At 40.8% G+C, this 18196-nt stretch overlaps 14 protein-coding genes across 14 annotated transcripts; 4 read left to right on the top strand and 10 right to left on the bottom strand.

Annotated features, from left to right (window-relative positions):
- Positions 1-311: 311 nt before the first annotated feature.
- Positions 312-701, top strand: NEMIN01_0414 (uncharacterized protein; the record flags this gene model as incomplete). Its single annotated transcript, XM_051476356.1, has 1 exon — positions 312-701. The coding sequence occupies one exon, from the start codon at positions 312-314 to the stop codon at positions 699-701; it is 390 nt and encodes a 129-aa protein (XP_051332316.1).
- A 364-nt stretch (positions 702-1065) lies between these two features.
- NEMIN01_0268 (uncharacterized protein) lies at positions 1066-1248 on the top strand (the record flags this gene model as incomplete). Its single annotated transcript, XM_051476210.1, has 1 exon — positions 1066-1248. One exon carries the CDS (start codon positions 1066-1068, stop codon positions 1246-1248), a length of 183 nt encoding a protein of 60 aa, XP_051332170.1.
- A 19-nt stretch (positions 1249-1267) lies between these two features.
- NEMIN01_0413 (uncharacterized protein) lies at positions 1268-3310 on the top strand (the record flags this gene model as incomplete). The annotated part of the gene is made up of 1 exon (XM_051476355.1): positions 1268-3310. One exon carries the CDS (start codon positions 1268-1270, stop codon positions 3308-3310), a length of 2043 nt encoding a protein of 680 aa, XP_051332315.1.
- Positions 3311-3628: 318 nt separating this feature from the next.
- NEMIN01_0412 (uncharacterized protein) lies at positions 3629-5521 on the bottom strand (the record flags this gene model as incomplete). Its single annotated transcript, XM_051476354.1, has 1 exon — positions 3629-5521. The coding sequence occupies one exon, from the start codon at positions 5519-5521 to the stop codon at positions 3629-3631; it is 1893 nt and encodes a 630-aa protein (XP_051332314.1).
- Positions 5522-6096: 575 nt separating this feature from the next.
- NEMIN01_0411 (uncharacterized protein) lies at positions 6097-6975 on the top strand (the record flags this gene model as incomplete). The annotated part of the gene is made up of 1 exon (XM_051476353.1): positions 6097-6975. One exon carries the CDS (start codon positions 6097-6099, stop codon positions 6973-6975), a length of 879 nt encoding a protein of 292 aa, XP_051332313.1.
- Positions 6976-7255: 280 nt separating this feature from the next.
- NEMIN01_0410 (uncharacterized protein) lies at positions 7256-7708 on the bottom strand (the record flags this gene model as incomplete). The annotated part of the gene is made up of 1 exon (XM_051476352.1): positions 7256-7708. The coding sequence occupies one exon, from the start codon at positions 7706-7708 to the stop codon at positions 7256-7258; it is 453 nt and encodes a 150-aa protein (XP_051332312.1).
- Positions 7709-7743: 35 nt separating this feature from the next.
- On the bottom strand, positions 7744-8958 carry NEMIN01_0409 (uncharacterized protein; the record flags this gene model as incomplete). Its single annotated transcript, XM_051476351.1, has 1 exon — positions 7744-8958. The coding sequence occupies one exon, from the start codon at positions 8956-8958 to the stop codon at positions 7744-7746; it is 1215 nt and encodes a 404-aa protein (XP_051332311.1).
- A 294-nt stretch (positions 8959-9252) lies between these two features.
- NEMIN01_0408 (lysophospholipid hydrolase) lies at positions 9253-12297 on the bottom strand (the record flags this gene model as incomplete). Its single annotated transcript, XM_051476350.1, has 1 exon — positions 9253-12297. One exon carries the CDS (start codon positions 12295-12297, stop codon positions 9253-9255), a length of 3045 nt encoding a protein of 1014 aa, XP_051332310.1.
- A 221-nt stretch (positions 12298-12518) lies between these two features.
- NEMIN01_0407 (2-(3-amino-3-carboxypropyl)histidine synthase) lies at positions 12519-13610 on the bottom strand (the record flags this gene model as incomplete). Its single annotated transcript, XM_051476349.1, has 1 exon — positions 12519-13610. The coding sequence occupies one exon, from the start codon at positions 13608-13610 to the stop codon at positions 12519-12521; it is 1092 nt and encodes a 363-aa protein (XP_051332309.1).
- A 343-nt stretch (positions 13611-13953) lies between these two features.
- NEMIN01_0406 (peptidyl-tRNA hydrolase, PTH2 family) lies at positions 13954-14412 on the bottom strand (the record flags this gene model as incomplete). Its single annotated transcript, XM_051476348.1, has 1 exon — positions 13954-14412. The coding sequence occupies one exon, from the start codon at positions 14410-14412 to the stop codon at positions 13954-13956; it is 459 nt and encodes a 152-aa protein (XP_051332308.1).
- A 211-nt stretch (positions 14413-14623) lies between these two features.
- On the bottom strand, positions 14624-15100 carry NEMIN01_0405 (uncharacterized protein; the record flags this gene model as incomplete). Its single annotated transcript, XM_051476347.1, has 1 exon — positions 14624-15100. One exon carries the CDS (start codon positions 15098-15100, stop codon positions 14624-14626), a length of 477 nt encoding a protein of 158 aa, XP_051332307.1.
- Positions 15101-15120: 20 nt separating this feature from the next.
- NEMIN01_0404 (uncharacterized protein) lies at positions 15121-15738 on the bottom strand (the record flags this gene model as incomplete). The annotated part of the gene is made up of 1 exon (XM_051476346.1): positions 15121-15738. The coding sequence occupies one exon, from the start codon at positions 15736-15738 to the stop codon at positions 15121-15123; it is 618 nt and encodes a 205-aa protein (XP_051332306.1).
- Positions 15739-15772: 34 nt separating this feature from the next.
- NEMIN01_0403 (uncharacterized protein) lies at positions 15773-16834 on the bottom strand (the record flags this gene model as incomplete). Its single annotated transcript, XM_051476345.1, has 1 exon — positions 15773-16834. The coding sequence occupies one exon, from the start codon at positions 16832-16834 to the stop codon at positions 15773-15775; it is 1062 nt and encodes a 353-aa protein (XP_051332305.1).
- A 42-nt stretch (positions 16835-16876) lies between these two features.
- NEMIN01_0402 (uncharacterized protein) lies at positions 16877-17218 on the bottom strand (the record flags this gene model as incomplete). The annotated part of the gene is made up of 1 exon (XM_051476344.1): positions 16877-17218. The coding sequence occupies one exon, from the start codon at positions 17216-17218 to the stop codon at positions 16877-16879; it is 342 nt and encodes a 113-aa protein (XP_051332304.1).
- Positions 17219-18196: the final 978 nt, after the last annotated feature.

Below are 18196 nucleotides of genomic sequence, written 5' to 3'. Positions count from 1 at the left end.
TGTAAGCCATGTGACTATGTTATCTAACAGAGAAAGAATTGAAGACAATCCACTCACGTCAGATGAACCGCAAGCCAAGGAAAGATCTTCCTGCTGGTTCAGCTAGTGCATAGCCTCTGTGCTAATTTTTTCTGCTAAATAAAGCAACATCTAACTATTCTCATTCTACAGTCACAAAGAATCTTTTGGCATTTAGCTCTCATACTCTGTACACAGAAATATTCTTGGGCTATCCTAAGCTAGATTATTATTTTGGCATCCAAGAGTGCACTCTTCTCCTACTTCTTTCTTTCTCTTATTATTTTTATTTTATGGCAGGACTGTGCTTAGTTCTCATTTCAGAGCGCACGTCTGTGTACTCTTTTATCGATGGGATACTAACGGACCCAAATGACTCCATTCTTCTGATCGATTTTGAGTGTGAATACAACATATCCAATAATAGGAGCATCGATGTGCTGCACACTGAGACCATAGCAGAGGACTATCCGCAGAACATCATAGTAGTGAACAGGATTAACTCTCTTGTGCACTCTCCCGTTGAAATGCAAATTAGGCTGAACATTCTCTCTGAATTGGTCTACAACGATAAAACGGTCTACATGATAACGAGCTACAAATACTCGCACACACAAAAAGTAGTGCCGTACATGAAGTACATAGAAAGAATGGTGGACATAAAGAGCACGATCAGCGCATAGAACTGTACACACTGCTAGACAGAACACACAGCTTATTACTTCTTCTTGAGCGAGCTGTAGCAGAACAAGAATATATACCCACTTCTTATCTATTCTACTGCTTATCAGTATCTCTCAGCCTTCCAGTTATTGGCAATTATTAGCTATCTACTATCACTTATTACCACTCTACTCTTACTGCTCTTCTCTGTACAGCTCAACTGTTCTACTCAGTGAATATTAAGTTGACTCTCCAAAAATAAAGTAAATATTAAACTGTAAGCAAATGCTGATTTATTCTCTGCTCTGCTGACTTTTATTTTCGTTCTGGAAATTCTCAGAGGCTAAATGTGCTAAATCTTTTGGCGTGCAATTATTTTATTTTATGGGACAAATGCAATGCTCTGAAACAAAAACTGTTCTTGTCCTGCGGCTGAGAGGAGGCCCCAGGAAGAAAAGAGTCACTTTTACAAGCGATACAGTGGACAACGAGTGCTTAAACAGGAAAAAGTCCAAAAAGTGCTGCATATTCCACGAAAAAAGCGAATGCGAGAATATTCTTCAGTGAGTTTCGTAAAATTTTTTAAATGCAACTTTCGGTCGGAGACGTGTTCAAATCAAAGAATGAAGCGCAAAATGCGATAAGAATGTACGCGATAGACAACAGTTTTAATTTTGAAACAACAGATAGTACTCCAAAAAAGTACACGATACAATGCAAAGAAAGAAGGACGCACGGGTGCGACGCCGTCATAACAGCTGCGCTGCGCAAGAAAGATAACATGTTCGTGATCAAGAAGCTCAAGAACGCCCACAACTGCCCGCAGCAGTCTTCCCTGAGCGTCCAGTCGTCTGGCAGATACATCGCAGACGAAATAAGAGAAATGCAGGACGTGGAAGATACGAGAATCGGCCAGATAATTAACAGAATTTCATCGCGCCGCGGGATAAAGATAGGATACTACGCAGCATGGAAAGCCAAGAAAAACGTGCTAAACGACGAGATAGACGAAGAGGCAGCACAGGAAGAGTGTCTGCAGTCGGTCGTTGAAGAAAACAGCCACATCAACCCAGACGACACGCTTTCCGTGCTCAACATGAAAAAAGAAATAGAAAAGTGGAGATCCCTCAAGACACAGAGCGAAGAGACAGGGTGCATCAGACAGGTCATACGAGCAATTGGGCCACTAGACACAGCAGGCAGCAGGCTAGACACTCTCTTCTACGCGAGCAATCTTTCCCTCCACGTGTACTCGAACAGCAGACAGGTAATAGACCTCACAGTGCACGAAAGGTGCAACGAGCTGAGAGAGCACGCAGGATATGCCTATATAGCCACGGGATATGATGCATTTGACACACCGTACATCCTCGCGATGTGCTATGTCCCTGAGTACTGCCCCAAAAAAGAGGGATGGATAGTTTTTATGCGAGAAATGCTGAAGGTGATCGACTCAGGCGTATTTATGATGGACTGGGAGGGATGCCATGCAACCATAGAAGAGATAGAAGAGCTCATCAGGGATAAAAATAGCAGCATTAATAGCACAGCTGCATCTGGGTCTTTGAGCAGCTACAGCGATGCTTCACCGCTCTACTCGATGGGCATCCATGGGGAGAATCCCTGGAAGGGACACTTTGACATCGAGGAAGCCATCAGGGCAGGGGATGTGGGAGGCCCGGGATCAGGGCGAGGGAGCAAAGTGCGGTTATTCTTGCGCACTAGATCCCTGTGCAAGGCGATCTTTGCCACACATCCCGTCTCATCCGCTATTTCTCTTGTCTGGTCCCTGTGCAACAGCCCAGACCTTCCTACGTTCCAAGTGTACTACAAGAAAGTGAAGGCCCTGGGAGTTCCCTCGCTTCTTTCTCTGCTTTCTTCCCTGCCCACGCACCTCTGGGCCAAGTACCTGTGCGAGTACCCAATATACGGGAAAAACAACTCAGTTCCTGTGGAGATTGATGGAGTGCTGGGAATGCTCACTCTGTCTCCGATTGATGCGCTCTGCATGGTCATCAAGATCATCTCAGATAATGCGCTGAAAAAGAAGGAAATAGTGGCGCATGCTGAGCTGTCGACCAAAAAGGCAACAGACAGAGCAAGATTTGGAGAGAGCGTAAACAGGGCAGTGGACATAAACATCCTTAAGTCGCAGTCGTACGATGCAGACATTGGGAGGGCACCAGGCGAGCTCTGCAGATCTTCGTGGATCGATCCAAGACGGCTGAATGACGAAGAGGAGCACAAGCAGGGCATAGTATATTCTGGCAACCTGAAGTTCTACGTTGATCTGCGTCTCCGCGTGTGCTCATGCATGAAGTTCCAGGACATGAACTACCCATGCTCGCATGCGTGTGCGCTGATTACGAAGGTGGGCGGGCACTGCAATGCGTACATCGATGAAATGTACTCAATTGATGCGTTGATGGCGATGTATAAGCCGTACACCACAAGATGCATAGTAGCAGAGCCAATCAAGGGAACAGAAGAAAGAAGGAGGCCCTGTGCTACTAGCCAGATAAGCCTGCTGCAGTCGAATAAGGCTGTGTGTGTGGGAAAGAGAGTATTAGGATATGACACAGAAGAGTTTGCAGAAGTACAAGAGCACAAAGAGAATCTCGTGAGATAGGACAACAAAAATAAACACAGTAATTGAAATATGAAAGATTATTTATTTATCACTTTGTTGCTATGCTATTGTGCTATTAGCTGATACTAGTTACTATTTTTCTTTTTCATCACTTGACTATTGTCAATGTTATTATTGCCATCACTATTGCTCTAATCTACTTTGCTATCTCTTTGGTCATTTTTATCACTATACACCATCCTCTATACAACTCTAGGATAACTATACTACTCCATTTTGTATGGCTACTTTCTTATTGATTTACTTCAGAATATAATTGTATGCTACTGTGCTTAAGATAAACCATAGACCTATTTATTATTTATTCTGATTTAAAGTGGTATCTTCACCCTGCGCTGCTTTGTTCTGTGATATTTTTGGGATCAGTTTGGTTATCCGAAAGTCGATTTCTGCATCTTTTTTCTGCTCTTTTTTCAGTATTTCTGCTATTTGGTTTACTGTTCTCTCTGGCAGCTCCATATACTCTTTGGCGGCTGTTTCGCTTGGCTTGGAGACATTTTCTGTTGGAAGGTAGAGAATGTTCTCCAGATACGACAGGAAGCATGCAAACACTCTCGTGTCTGCTGAGTGCGACAGCACTTCTATTGATAGATCTATCACACTGGGGTCTAGCCTGTGCGTATTTGACACAATGGCTGCATTGGACAGGACTAGTAGTATATCACTGCACAGCTTGGGCAATAATTTTACTTCTTTTTTGTTCTCTCTGATTATTTCCTTTATTGTTTCATTGATTATCAGCACCTCTGCGAGTATTTGCTCTATCAAATCAGAAGAGTCATCTAGACAGTCAGTGTTTGACAGAATGTTCTTCAGTATTCCTATGAAGTGCATCTTCTCTTTTATCCCTCCCTCTGTGCCTCTTATTTCTGCTATGGGCAGCTCAGTGACCAGGGATTTTATCAGATCAGGCGAGCACTCGAACAGAAGAGAGCACAAAAATTTTAGCGAGTTTTCTGCAAAGCTTTCAACGGACAGATACTTCACTATCTCTGGAACTACCGACTGTACTGCAGTCTGTTTCCACTCTTTGTTGAAAATGACCAGGTTTCCCATCAGCAGGAAGTATTCATTGATCGACAGAACAATTTCATCGTACCCTTCTTCTCTGTAGTGCTTGTGTGCTGTTTTTGCCATCTTTTCGAGTAGGTTTGTTATTCTGTACGTGGTCAAGTAGTTTGCTGTTACTTTCGCGTCTCGTGCAAATATTTTCAAGACACAGAAGGATGAAACTGTTTCTGCTGTGAATATTTCCTTTTTCATATTGTTCTCGATCGCGTCTACTATTGCATCTATGAGCCCAGCCTCGGCTAGAGACGTCACTATCTTCTTGGACTTAGGCAGGATTGGGATTAGAAAGTGGTTGATTCGCAGAATGTTTCTCTCTTTCTCAGGCCCCTTTGTGTACTCTTCTTTTATGGCTTTGACGATTGCGGGTGAAGACTCAAGATACTTCAGCGCACCTTTGCTCGTTTCAGCTAAGAATCCTATCAGAGGAAGCACCAAGGGAGAATGCATGTGTTTTAGAAGGGATATGAATATGTCCCCAAGAATGCAGTTGGAGAACTGGGTGTGCACTTTCTGTCCTTCCAAGGACGCATCTTCTGGTATATTCGGAAGCGATCTTTGTCTGTACCCTTCGGCATATCCTAGCAGCACTAGCACATTTGTGTGGATTATTCCCGTTGTCATTTGCAGTAATGACGAGTTAAAAAGAGAGTCATCGAGGTACGAAAACAGCTCCTGGTTGATCAGCCTGATGAGAATAAGCACAGACTTATACGGGCACACGCGATAGACAGCCTGGACCGCCAGGAACACATTAGGAGACTGCAACATCTTCAGAGCGTCTGGTGAGTTGATTGAGAAGTGTATGCATGCGCTCAGCAGCTCGTTGATCCATGCAGGAGAGTTAGAGTCCACTGTGAGCTCGCGGATCAGAAGGAGAGAAAAATCAGAGGGCACAGAAAAAGAATAAAAAGTGTACACTTTTAAAACAATCATCCGGGAGACAAGAGAAATAGACCTATCGAAAATCAAGGGAAATAGGTGAGCGCTCAGCTCTTCGGGAGAAGAAGAAGAGAGAAAGTCAGGCGGCATAGAAGTGTTTCTGGCGAGCACCTCATGCAGCGATCGCATAAGAGCCTCGGGCACAGCCATATTAGTGCTATTATAAGATGAATTGTCCATAGAAAACAAACAAACAAGAAAATATTCAAATATCAATAAACAATGGCAAAACAATAAGAATGGGAGACGAATGGCTAAGCGATGTGCAGCCAATAGATAAGAAGGCAGAAAGAAATAAAAGTCTGTCCAGCTATTAATTGCAAGAGTTATTTTTGTTTAATTATTTCTGTTTATTTTTACAAATACTTTGTCTCTACTGCTTGTGCAAGAAAGTAAAATAAATATGTACAGAAATAAAATTTTATCTCCGAGTTATTTTACAAATTATTTTCATCTTCTAAGAGCCAAGAAAAACATGAGCGAGCCAAATATACTGTGACCTAGCTATCATCTCAGTGGCACCATTTTGTTCTTCTACCTTAAATATGTACTTTAATGGCACTCCACTGCTCTTACATCATTGCCATTGCAGCATTACTGCCATCCCACATCCTAACTCTAATACACTGAGTAATCCAGCAGTCTACTTGTCTATTGCTATTGCTCATTATTAAGCATTGAGCACTTTGGTATATCTCATTACACATCACACTGATCACTGTTTTATCTTTATATTTTTAATTTTTTATCTGCGCATGTTTTACCCTGACATTTTTATATCTAGAAACAGTCTGCTGTACAGGATGTATGTCCATGCATGCATGAAGAGCCATAGCACAGCTGTTCCTCTTTCTTCCTTGGCCGATTGCTTAGACAGTGTGTTCAATAACAGCCTGTCGCTAAGACTGCACTCTAAGCTGATGCTATCTATTGCACACTCTCTGCTTTTGCATTATAAGAGCACTTTATCATCGACGACAAAAGCACTCTCCATCAATGTTCTTCCATCTCAGAGGACAGGCAGTAGCAGAGTGTCTGACAATATAACATATAGCTATAATTTGGACATTTTATGCGATGCAATTAGCAAGAGAGTTGCCGAAGTGAATGATGAAGTAGAATGCGCGAGAGGAGCTTCATCCAGTATGTCACTGTGTGATGCCATGAACAACAGCGCACTAGCAGGTGCCTCTGGATTGTGTCTGAATAATTCTATGAATGCAAGCAATATTGACGTAGTAAGTGTAAACAGCAGAGAAAATGCCAATGAAGTGGAAAGTGCCAAAAGAGTAAGAGTAGATAGGACAATTGACTTAGCAAGAGAGAGTATAATGAAAAGTGCGATGTGTGTTGAAAAATGGTACAAAAGAATAGTAGACAGTCTGCTCGCAAACGAGTACACAGAGATAGTTGGAGATATTTCATCAATCGAAGCCGTCAGAAGGTATTCATCCGATAGGGCAATGGATGAGATAGCGGTAATAGATAGGATCAGTGATGGCTTGGGTACACATGAGTACAACTACGAGGTAAACTACAAATTGGTTGATTTTATAAGTCTTTTGCAAGAGATAACTGATGGAAAAGTGTCAGCTATCCAAACAGTGCCATATGGCAGAATAATAAGGATATAGCAAGGTAGTTGATCGATTAGTAGTTTATTGATGACAGTGAAGTATAGTAGGCTCTTTCAAGTCCTAAAAGATATTCTTGAGCTGACAACACTCTTCTCAAGATTCATTGCCAACATCACTGTTTTGGTAATTTATTCAATCATATTTTGTTGCGTAAACAGGTGCTAAACTAAATAAATCAGTTTGCAAGTTGCAAGAGACTATGCTGCAATAGCTATCAAATATTTTTTATTTTTATACAAATTGCATGAAGACTTTATTTTCAGACTAACCTACTGCACTATATCAGTCTAATTTGCATGGTTTGGCACAAATTTACTTCTTCGTATATTTCCAACATTCTCGGGCTACTCTGTGTGGTTTTCAGAAATCCGCAGAAGTCGAAATACAAACTGTAGTGATAGCCAATGTTTTCTATTTGGCTGAACATAATGTGAATTTTTGGAGAAAACCACACTTTGATGCAGTCTTTCATGTCTTCTGACCTTTTTAAGACATCGTAGCATTGGCTTATTCTGCATGGCCTGATAATAGCCACATCATCCACTATTTCTATAAACGGTTTCTCGTTCTGTATGTATTCTGTTTTAAACATTTGTCTAATATACCTGCAGCGCCTGCATAGATACCACATGGAATGGATGTATGACAAATCAAAATGCATTTCTTCCCCCAGTGCATCTCTAGAAACAACATCTTTTGCGTCTTGAGCGCATATATCAATTTCATACATCCATTTGAAAGATCTGAACTCTGTCTGGATTTGTTTTATTCTTGAAAGAGTAATATCGTTCTCTTCACAAAAGTTTTCAAGTTCTGTACAAGCATTTGGTGTGTCATAATCGTAGCTTTCCCAAAGAACAGATAGAGGCTGAGTATTTTGTTCTGTTTTTCTCTTGCAACCACAGCACTTCTAATGATATCCGTGTCAATCTCACACTTTTTTATAAATATTCTCTCTATTATTCTTCCTACTTTAAAGAACAGAGCGTTGTTTTTGCAATTTAAAAGACAGCCTTCCAGTAGATGTTCTATCATTATTATTTTCATAATCTGCACGGGCGCAATATCTATATACTGCCCTATCTCGATGTCTAATTGGTCTGTTTCCACTAGATTTAGATATATATTCATTATATCTCTATTGTTTTTAGATCTATGCAGTCTGTGATATGTTGAAAAATTGCATGTATCAGCTAGTTCCAGTAGATATTGCCTGTGCTCTGGTACATTCTTTCGCATATATGATACGTAGTTGGCTATGCTGTTTTTATGAAAGGAGTATATTTTAATTCTAGTGCCATCCTCATTTTTAACCCCACAGAAATAAATTTTCTCTTTCAGAAATAGGTCTGTGTTAAACAAAGAGAGGATTATACTGGCAGGCATAATCTTTTTATTCTTTGCCAGTCTAAAAAGGAACAGCTTGGACATTCTATCACTTTTGCACTTTTTTTTAATGTACTCTTCTATTACTCCTACCATGTGCGCATCGAACCTGTTTATTTCTTCAATTAGCAAAGTGTTGCTCTTAAAGGCTTCCAGAAGCACTCTATCTAGTTTAACCAGTTTATCTTTAATCTTCGACAGATATTTGCTATTTTTAACGCTATTTAACTTGTCATCAGCAATGACTGGCACTAACGAATCTACTATTTTTACTATTGTATCTGTGCATTTCTTAAGCTGTTTTAGCGCACTCTTTATCTTGGATAGGTTCTTATTTCCTATCCGTATCTCCTTCTTTAGGTCTAGAGGATCGCCAGCCTCCAAAGACAGCATGCTGGAATCAAGAGGGTAGATTTTTTTAAAGAAGTTACTGCGTATATTCACTTCTTCTTCGATATAATAGATCTTAGTGGTCCAGTACTCATGCACTGTCTTTATGTCATTCAGCTGCACTATACACCCTGCTTTTAGCAAGCAAAACAGTATAGTTGTGCCCAGCACTCTTATCTTTCTTATTTTTTGTTTTAGCTCCATAGACAAGTAAAAATATTTTTATTTCTATCTTACTTTCAGAGATCATTGATAGCAATGTATTAATGCGCAATCATTCTGATGCCTGTATGCTATATTGCTATGGTAGAAAATCTTCTTAAGCATCTACATTTCAGTAAACAAATATATTCTTTTTCTCTCAGGAAAAATAGCTGCAACAGCTGCAATAGAATGTTCTCAACTGATCAGTGTTTAATTTAGATTTATTTTAATAATTTTGATGATAAAGCTAGCTGAAAGAAAAATGCCAGCATGCTTTACCTCTATCGCTTCTGTTTATGTTGTGTGTCTTTTTACTGTTGCTCTTGTAAGCGTGGTGAGCTCCTGGTACTCTCCGGACGCCTTCCACTCTGAGATAATCTTCTTCCCGTATTGGTACCCGTGCGCCACTATTTCATCAAACTGTCTGAAGTTCATTGTCTTGTATCCTGCTAGGTCTGGCCGTATGTACTTTATGCTTACGTCTGACTTCAGCGATCTTTCTTTGTGCATACTTGTCAGGTATGCCAGCCTGTACTGAATTTCCGTTAGAGACAAGAACTTTTTCGTGCTGAATATTTTCTGGAACAGAATGTAGAAGCCGTTTATGCTGTCCCCGTACTCTGAGAAAGTCGTCTCCACCTCACTCCCCACATCCACTGCAATGATATTTCTGATACCCATTGATCTCATTGCATCAGCTGGCACGTTATTCATGTATCCACCGTCTAGCAAAAACGATCCATTGTCGCACAGCGGAGGAAGGTATCCCGATAGACTCATGCTTGCCCTGACATACCTCCAGAGTATTCCCTGTTTATGCTGTTTTTCTTCAAACAAAGATATGTCTGTTGTAATGCAGTAGTAGGGCAGCCACAAGTCTTCGATTCTTTTGTTTTTAAATATCATCCTAAGCCCCCAATTGAATCCTTTGCCTGTGAACATAGAACATATCGGGTACGTGAGGTCAAGAATTATCCTCCACACGCTGCCTATGAGATGCGACAGTCTTTTGGCCCTAATGAACACCTGTTTATTGTTCGTGCCCTCTGCATACAGCGCTCCCACGAATGCGCCCATTGAGGTGCCTCCTATGGCATCGATGGGTATACCTGCTTCTTCCAGGGCTTCTATTATCCCTATATGCGCTATTCCTCTGGCGCCTCCACCTCCTAGCACAAGCCCTACGTTCGTTCCCTTGAGGGTTCTTATGAATCTGTGCATGTCATTCAGCGGAAAGTACGGAATAATGTTGTTGTTGTGCTCTGTGAATGTGCAGTGGTTCTTTCTTGTGTAGTTTAGGGACTCTCGTGTTTTTATTATTGATAGCGGCACATCTATCACAGGAAATTCTAGATTGTGTTTCTGTCCGTAGTACTTGCCACGGGACACCTGCATCTTGTTGTCTCTGTGGAGAACAAGCGTGTCTATTTTGCAGAATATGTCAGTGCCCATGTTGATGCTCCTTGTGTCCCCGTTAGTTATCACGTAGAATATTATCTCAGACAAAAGCACTCCATTTATGCCTGTTGCACCAGCTTTCTTTTTATTTTTTCTGTTGGATTTACTTTTGCCATTAGAGCTGCTGCTAAGATTAGCGCCGGAGCTAGTGCTAGAACTACTGTCATTAGGCATATCATTCAGCTTTTCACTTTCATCTTTAATTCCACTATTCACTTCACTGGCTTTACTTACTTTGCTATTGTTTTTATCATTTATTCTAATGCTTTCCTTATTAGTGCTATCTGTTTCATTTTTATCCTTATCTATGATGCATATTTCACTCTCTTCTTTATTCCCTGTTTCTTTTTCATCATCGCTTGCAGATGTGCTGCTGTCATCACCATTGTCCGCTGGTCTTTCTATGCACACTGGGCCCACTATTGGGATAAGAATGTACGAGTATTCCTTCTGCAGGTCGCTTATGTAGTTTAGCAGAGAGAGCACAACTGTTTTCGATTGTGAATTTTTTTTAAACTTTGATTCTATCTCCGCTGACGACAAAATAAAACACGAATCACTTTTTATCATCTCTGCCCTCAGGAAATGTGTGAATATCTCCAGCTGTGTCTCCTTTGGGTCGTTTGGGATGAATGTGATGATGGAGGGCTGCTCCAGCTCCTGCTCCACTCCTGTTCTGCTGAGTATTCTCTTGTACAGCTCGAGTGAGCTTGACTGAAACTGCGCTGTTATTATGCTTATGTACTCCTTTGGTATTTCTATGACCTCTGAGAGCCTGGTGGATACGAGCTGGAAGGGCGACTCAAGGTCCAGGAGCACCTCTTTTTCAAACAGCGTGTTCTTGCTCGATATTCCAAAGTACTTCACATCTCCTTCTTTCAGAAAGTAGCCGTTTGTGATGATTTTGATTGATTTTGACGGAGCATCAGCCGAGAGTCTTTCTCCTGGCTGGAACATTTTCCAGTTTATCATTGCGTCTGTTATCTCCAGCTGTGTTTTATTTTTTACTCTCTCCAGTATCTCGCTTCCCGCTGCCTCCAGAGGCTGTGCGTCTGTTTCCACCGTTGGCTCCAGTTTTATTTTCACTGCAACTATTTTTGGCGATCTTTTTCTAACTATCCTGTTCATTTTCAGTGCTGTAACACACTCTAGGCATCCGACTAAGTCGTTTTCTCTAACTTCCAAGGTGCTTCTTCTGTTGTATTCTACTGCGCCTTCTCCTTCTATTATGTAGAGGAGAGTGTTGGGAGGCACTGTGTACTCTTCTGTTTCTACTGTTATTTCTTCAATTTTTCCTACTTTTTTTATCAGAGTTACTTCTTTCGATATATTCTCTATTAGCTCCTGGTGGTTTTTATTTGTCTTTATGCTCCTTACATCGAGCTCCAGCTCGTCTTCCAAATAGTTCACCAGGGTGTAGACAGTTCCTTTGAACAGCCGGTTCAGAAGAAGATACTTGGCAGTTGAGTTCTCTGCATCTATTTTGTACAGCAAACTGTCTTTTTTTATTTTGTACGTAACTGATGTCTTATGGTGCACATTGTACAGCCAGAAAATAGAGTACACAAAGTAATCCTGCTGCTTGACCATTACGACTGCATTGTCAAACAGCACTTCTACCTCTCCTTCAATTAGATAGTAGAAAACGCCTCCATTAACTATCTCTATGTCTTCTGTTGTCTTCAAAGGGGTGCTGAACAGCTCGCTATCTGTTAGCAGAGAGTAAAGAAAACCTTGAGAAGGCTTTATGGGCACGGGCTGTGTCTCTGTTCTTTCGACCTCTATTTCGTGGTGTTTTTTAAACACTCTTCTTCCTGCTAATATTGCAAGTAGTGTTGCAATAACTGCTATTATTAGAAATAAGATGGAATGTGTGGCCATTCTTTGTAAATAAAAAATGTACAATTTTTATTAATAAAATTAATTCACTTCTCATTTGCTCCTACTTCTTTTCTGCGCTCTCCCTTTTGATCTCTTCCTGCCCCCGCAATAAACATCCATTAAATCTACTCTATCTCTCTCTTTAACATACACTTCTATCTTTACCTGTACTTTAATATTTATTTATTTTTATCTCTACAGCTCCCTAACGCTTTTGCACACTACTGCAGACTCTGCCACGGCTTCATTTCCTCTGTCTCTTTTGCGTAGTAGTCCATTGGATACTCTTTCAGCTCTCTGCTGAAGTACTCAAAGGGCGTAATGATGGGAATGGAGAAAGTGCTTCCCCAGTCAATCGCTATCCTTGGGCATGCTATTTCTATGACGGTTATGTCTTTCAGCGCTTCTACGAATACCTCGTCTATTTCTGACAGATACACAACGTAGTAGCTTTTTTTTCTTTTTTTCAAGTCTTCGACTATTTTTTCCAGTATGCCCGTGCTTCCCTGTCTCCCGAGTGTTCCAAATACGATCAGATAGCGTGGGGTGTCTAGGGACTTTTTCTTTATCTCTCTTCGTATCTCCAGAAATCTGTCGTAGTTGTGCGTTTCAACTGTCATTGCCTTCGAGGACGGGCAGTACTTGTAGAAAACTTTTCCTGGGTTCTGGATCATGAGTGACTCCAGATGAAAACGGCCTTCTGATATAAATAGCACAGCGCCTGTTGAAACCTTCGGCGATGTACACCCCAGCACTTCTCCAGGACTCAGGGGCTGCACGCGGGGTATAGTGCACACGCTGCTGCTCTCTTCTGTTTCTCCTGCACTCTTGCTATCTGCTATCTTCAGTATCTTCTCTCTTTCTATCTCCTTCTTTATCTTTCTTATTGTGCTGTTGTACTGTATTGTTCCCAAAATGGAAAGATCGTCTGTGTTTATGTGTTTATTCACCAGCTTCATGCAGTGCGCAATGTCAAACTGTATCTCTACAAATATGTACATCACCTGTATCAGCGACTTCGTCACTTCAAATAGGCACGAGTGCCCGTAGTGGATCAGCAGGTCGCAGTCTATCAGATGCGCAGAGACATCGTCAATGCAGCACGCCCCATACACCACATCAGAGAGGATAAAAACCGACTCAACGTTCGTATTAGATCTAATTATATCAGAGATAATTGTAGACAGGTGTATTATGCCCTCTGGGAACTGTATGGCCACTCTCTTGCTCTTTCTTCTCTCGATCTGTCTTATCGTTTTCTGCAGCTCGAATTTATAATTATCCGGTAAGTATTCAGACCCAATAATATTCATAAAAATAAAAAAGATTTCTTCCATTTATTCTAAAAAAGCACGCTTTGTTTTCTGCACCAACAAGTAGCAAGTTCAGAAAGAAAAAGAAAATTAGCGTGTTTTCCATTGTTCTCGATGAGAATAACTAGAACAAAAGTGAATTGACTCATAATAATCTAAGTGGCGACGGGAAGAGAGTGAATCAATTAACATATAGATAACACACTTAAAACAATCAACAAACAGTTTGTAAATGAATGAAATGAAAACATTTGCAGAAAGAGTAAAATGAGTGAGAAATAAATGGAGATATAATCAGTTAATATTTATTCACTTCTTTTTTCCGTGTTTATGCGTAGATGGCTTATAGCAGTTTCAAGTTTCCTGTTATGCTGTCTATTTCATCTTCATACCACGGGCCTAGGAATGAAACTGTGTGCGTATTGGGCTCTACCTGTGTTCTTCCTGCGTCTGTTATGGAAATAGTTGGGACTTTGCATTTTCTGGCTTTTTCTATTATCACGTCCAGCTCTTCTTTGGATGGAACGCTAAGCGATACCTTCTTGAACCCGTTGCTCTTCCACTGCTCGCTCACTGTGTTTGGCTTTCTGGCTGCTTCGTATGCCGCGTGCATTGCCTGTGCTACTATTTTCCCCTTCCCCATTTTCAGGTCACTTCGCACCAGGAGCACGCCTTTAACCGGTCTGTTATCATGTGCAGACGCACTTACTGCATGTTTCTGCGCGTTTTTCTGCTTTCTTGTGGCTAGTAAGTACACAATCACCCCAGCCTGCGCCAATAAAAGAGTAACAAGAAGATTCATAAAATATTTTATGCTCATTTTATTATAAATATGCGTACTCTCTCAGCACTATTGAGCTCTCCATTGTTATTTGCACTTTTCTTCTACATATCCGCTGAATGAGAAGTATAACTATTCGCTGAGCATGGAAGATTTGCTATTTACGGATTAGAATAAGAATGAAAGTGTAAGCATAAGATCAGTACAATTTTTATTTATTTTGTATCTTGTTTTATATTTTGAAGTGTGTGCTTGTTATACTTTCCAGAGACAGTTCTGTTTCTTTGTGGATCTCTTCAATGTGTTCGCTTAGATAGTCATCGTAAGTGTATGCATATTCAACATCACCATCACTTTCATTCCCAGAAGAGCCTTTAAGAAAAGCATCGAAGTTCTCATCTGACTTATTGGATGTTTTCTTGTCTATCGCTAGCTCTTCAATGCCTCTATGTCTTTTATTCCTTGAAACATTCCTCTTTTCAGCGCTTTTGTCTATGCTTCTTTTTCTTTTTTCTTTTCCAAAGTCTTCTCTTAAGCCTGTTTCCTCGTCTGTCTCTTCTGCCTCCTCATTCTCTATTCTACTCTCTAGTGTCTTCTCTTTTGTATTCTCTTCTTTTGTGCTCTTTATCTCTATTTCTTCTTCTTTTGTGCTTATCGCACTCGTATTTACTCTGTTTGTTTTGTCGTTCAGTGGCCTGTGTTGTCCCATTCCTCTGTTTATTTTTTACTTCAAAAGAAGTTTTCTTTTGGGACTATGTACTCAGTGCCTGTGGATGTTCTCACAGAGTAGTACGAGCCTATGGGCTTTAGGAGCTCTACAGTCTCGCCCTTTCTAATGTACACAGCTCCGTTGAATACAAAGTCGTTTTTGGCTCTCAGGTGCTTGACTTCTGTGCTGACGCTGATGGGCGGCATTTTTATCTCGCCATTTCCGTATCTTCGTCTGATTAGCGGCCTGTTTTTAAACTCTTTTCTTTTTTTGCTTCTTGTGTGCCATTTCCAGAAGTAGAGCGAAGTCTCAAAAAGAGAGGCAAGAAGATATGCGATGACAAACAGGCCTGTGAATATTTTGAAAGAATTGCAGGACAAGTACATGGCAAACAGAGTTACGCTTATGGCCAGCGATGTTGAGTAGATGGAGCCGTTTAAAATTCTGCGTATTCTCGCAGGCGTAGAAATAAAGAACGGGATGAAGAACGGGAGAATGTGGAGAGCAGTGGAGAGCAAGGGAAGGACAATGTGGATAACTTTTCTGTGTAGGTTCTCTCTGTCCGTGTACAGTTTTATGCTTGCGAGGATGCTCACAAACCCAACTAATAGTGAAACATTTGCTTCTTTGAAGTACATTCTGCTGATTCTTAGGGGAATTTAAATTTTTAATTTATTTATTGGATGATTGGTTATTCAGCTCGCGTATAAATCTGGTTGGTATTATTCTGTCAATTGCCATCATAACGGCGTTTCCCTCTTCTATTGGGAGCTTCCTTCTGATTTCATCTTTCAGAGACTGCTGCAGGTTATTGGATACTGCTTTTATCTCCTCTGATAGATTTTTGTTTTTGTAAATAAGCTTGGAAACTTCCTTCATTCTTCGCAGGATGTCCATGGGCACTCCTATTCTCCGGAGAGGAAGCACCGTCTCCACTCTTATCACGGGCGGGTGCAGCACTGGCCTTTCTATCTTTTTTGCAGCTTCTGGCGTGTTTTTGATGTTTTTTGAATTTAAAAATTTTTCGTTCAGCAGCCGCACTAGCTCAGGGTTTATTAAATGCTCTTTCTTTATTGTCTTTGGCTTCTGTTTTATCTCTTCTGTTTCTTCTGCTGTGTCCTGGAGGATCATCGACCGAACATTCACCCTTTCAATCGAGGAGACAGGCCTGTTGAGTATTCTGAATATCTCTGTGTCTACTTCGTTCTCCTCTGAGCCCATCATCAAATATCCGCTGTAGAAGTAGTTCACAAACGATAAGAACGAAATGTTCATGTTAAAATACGCAGAGAGTGTTATCTTGTTCGAAATAACAAACTTGGCTCTTCCGCTGCTGGAGGTCTGCTCTATTTTTGTGCTCTCTTCCTTCTTTACTGTTTTTAGAAGCAGCTCTCCAAATATCTTGTAGAATATTTTGTGTTCTGATTGGTTGATGTTTTTGTACGTCTTTTGCAGCTGTATGTTCTTCTTCACTGCCTCTGTTATTTCTTCTTTGCTTATCATTCTTTTTCCTTTTATTGTTTCCTGCACTATTTCCAGATCTGCTCTCTCTAACCCGCTGACCACCAGACTCGTTTTATCCTCCAGCGTGATAAGCAGCGAGTCCTTCTGTATTTCTGCTGCTCCTATCTTATCCAGCTCCACTACTTCCTTGTCTCTGACTATTTTCAAGTATTTGCGGCTTACACCCACCAGCCCTCTCTCTCCGTTGACTTTACACTCATACACCCGCATAAAAAAATAGCACAATTCTCTTCTGTTTACTTATTTTTATTTTTATTTATTCTCTATTCTGAGTATTTTATCAGCCACAGGCTCGCCTGTTTCTAACTCTATTTTCAGCTTAGAGCGCTCCTTGTTTATTTTTGAAACTTTTAGGTTGTTGTCCACGGTGAAGGCGTAGCTTCCTTCAATGTTTGACTCTTCTGTGCTGGTTTTAGTCTGTTTTTTGTACTTTATAGTCACTATGTTCTTGTTCTGCTGTATTTCTATGTTGTCGCTATTTAGCCCAGCAGGCATAGTTATTTCGTACTCATTGCTATTTATCTTATTGATGCCCCCATTCCCTGAGATAGAAGCGCACTCGCAGTTGTTGTTGTCTATTTTGTAGAGATCCATAGGACTAAAATACCGCAGTAATATATAACACAGCCAGCCAGTGAAACAGCAGACAGAACAACCAATCACAGCACAATAAGTAATGCCACTGGACAGACCAATTGCACTGTACAATAAAGTGCAGACCGGCCAACCAATTAGACAGCAAAGAATAAGACTGTAGAAGAAATAATAGCAGAAGAAATAAATATAAATACAAAGTCACCATCTATCTGCAGATAATTAATGGACAAGTAGAATGAATGAAGGAGTAATTATGAAGTAAGAAGTTAAAGCAAAAAGGGATACACGCATATCCCACATCCTATGATGATCAGCCAATCAGACCAGGATGATTTACAGTGGACACTTGCATCGCGGACCTTTCTCGCTAGTAGCAGACAGCAGGGATGAGTGATCACACAGGCAGACCTGTTATGAAAGTATATGCTGTGGAGTCTCTTTTCCTACCCGCATTTGGGGAATTGCGCGCGTATTTATAGACCACAGATTTCCTTAAAAGGAAACAGAGCAAATACTTCCAAATAAAGCGAGAGAATTCCTTCTGGATTCTTCCATTGGCGCACAGATGAGGAATACTTTACATAGCTTGCCGTATATGGTAGGAGACAGAGCCCCTGCTGCAGAGTTTTCAGGGGAGAATATTTGGAGAAAGGTGCTCACGAAAGAAGCTAGCAATGGACAAAAAGAGACAGTGGAAGACGAGACAAAGTGTACACACACCTAGCACAGTGCACACAAAGAGAGCACAAAAGGACAGAACAAGAGACACGCTCTGTCTCATTAGCCTGTTTCTACCTATACAAGCTAGCAATAAAGAGTATTATACGGGAATAGACTAGCAGCTGCCTCCATTGCCAGCGATGCTTCATCGATAGAGGCAAATATTGGCTGTTTAGGAGCAGCTACTAACACTAGCAAGAAATTAAAATATAAAGTATAGCAGAAGAGAAAAAAGCAGAGAAAGAAATACAAGAA

The sequence above is a fragment of the Nematocida minor genome (assembly GCF_024244105.1).
Source record: "Nematocida minor strain JUm1510 chromosome Unknown 7921, whole genome shotgun sequence".
In the NCBI taxonomy this organism is placed as follows: Eukaryota; Fungi; Microsporidia; genus Nematocida; species Nematocida minor.
This window is presented reverse-complemented; position numbering and strand designations above follow the sequence as displayed.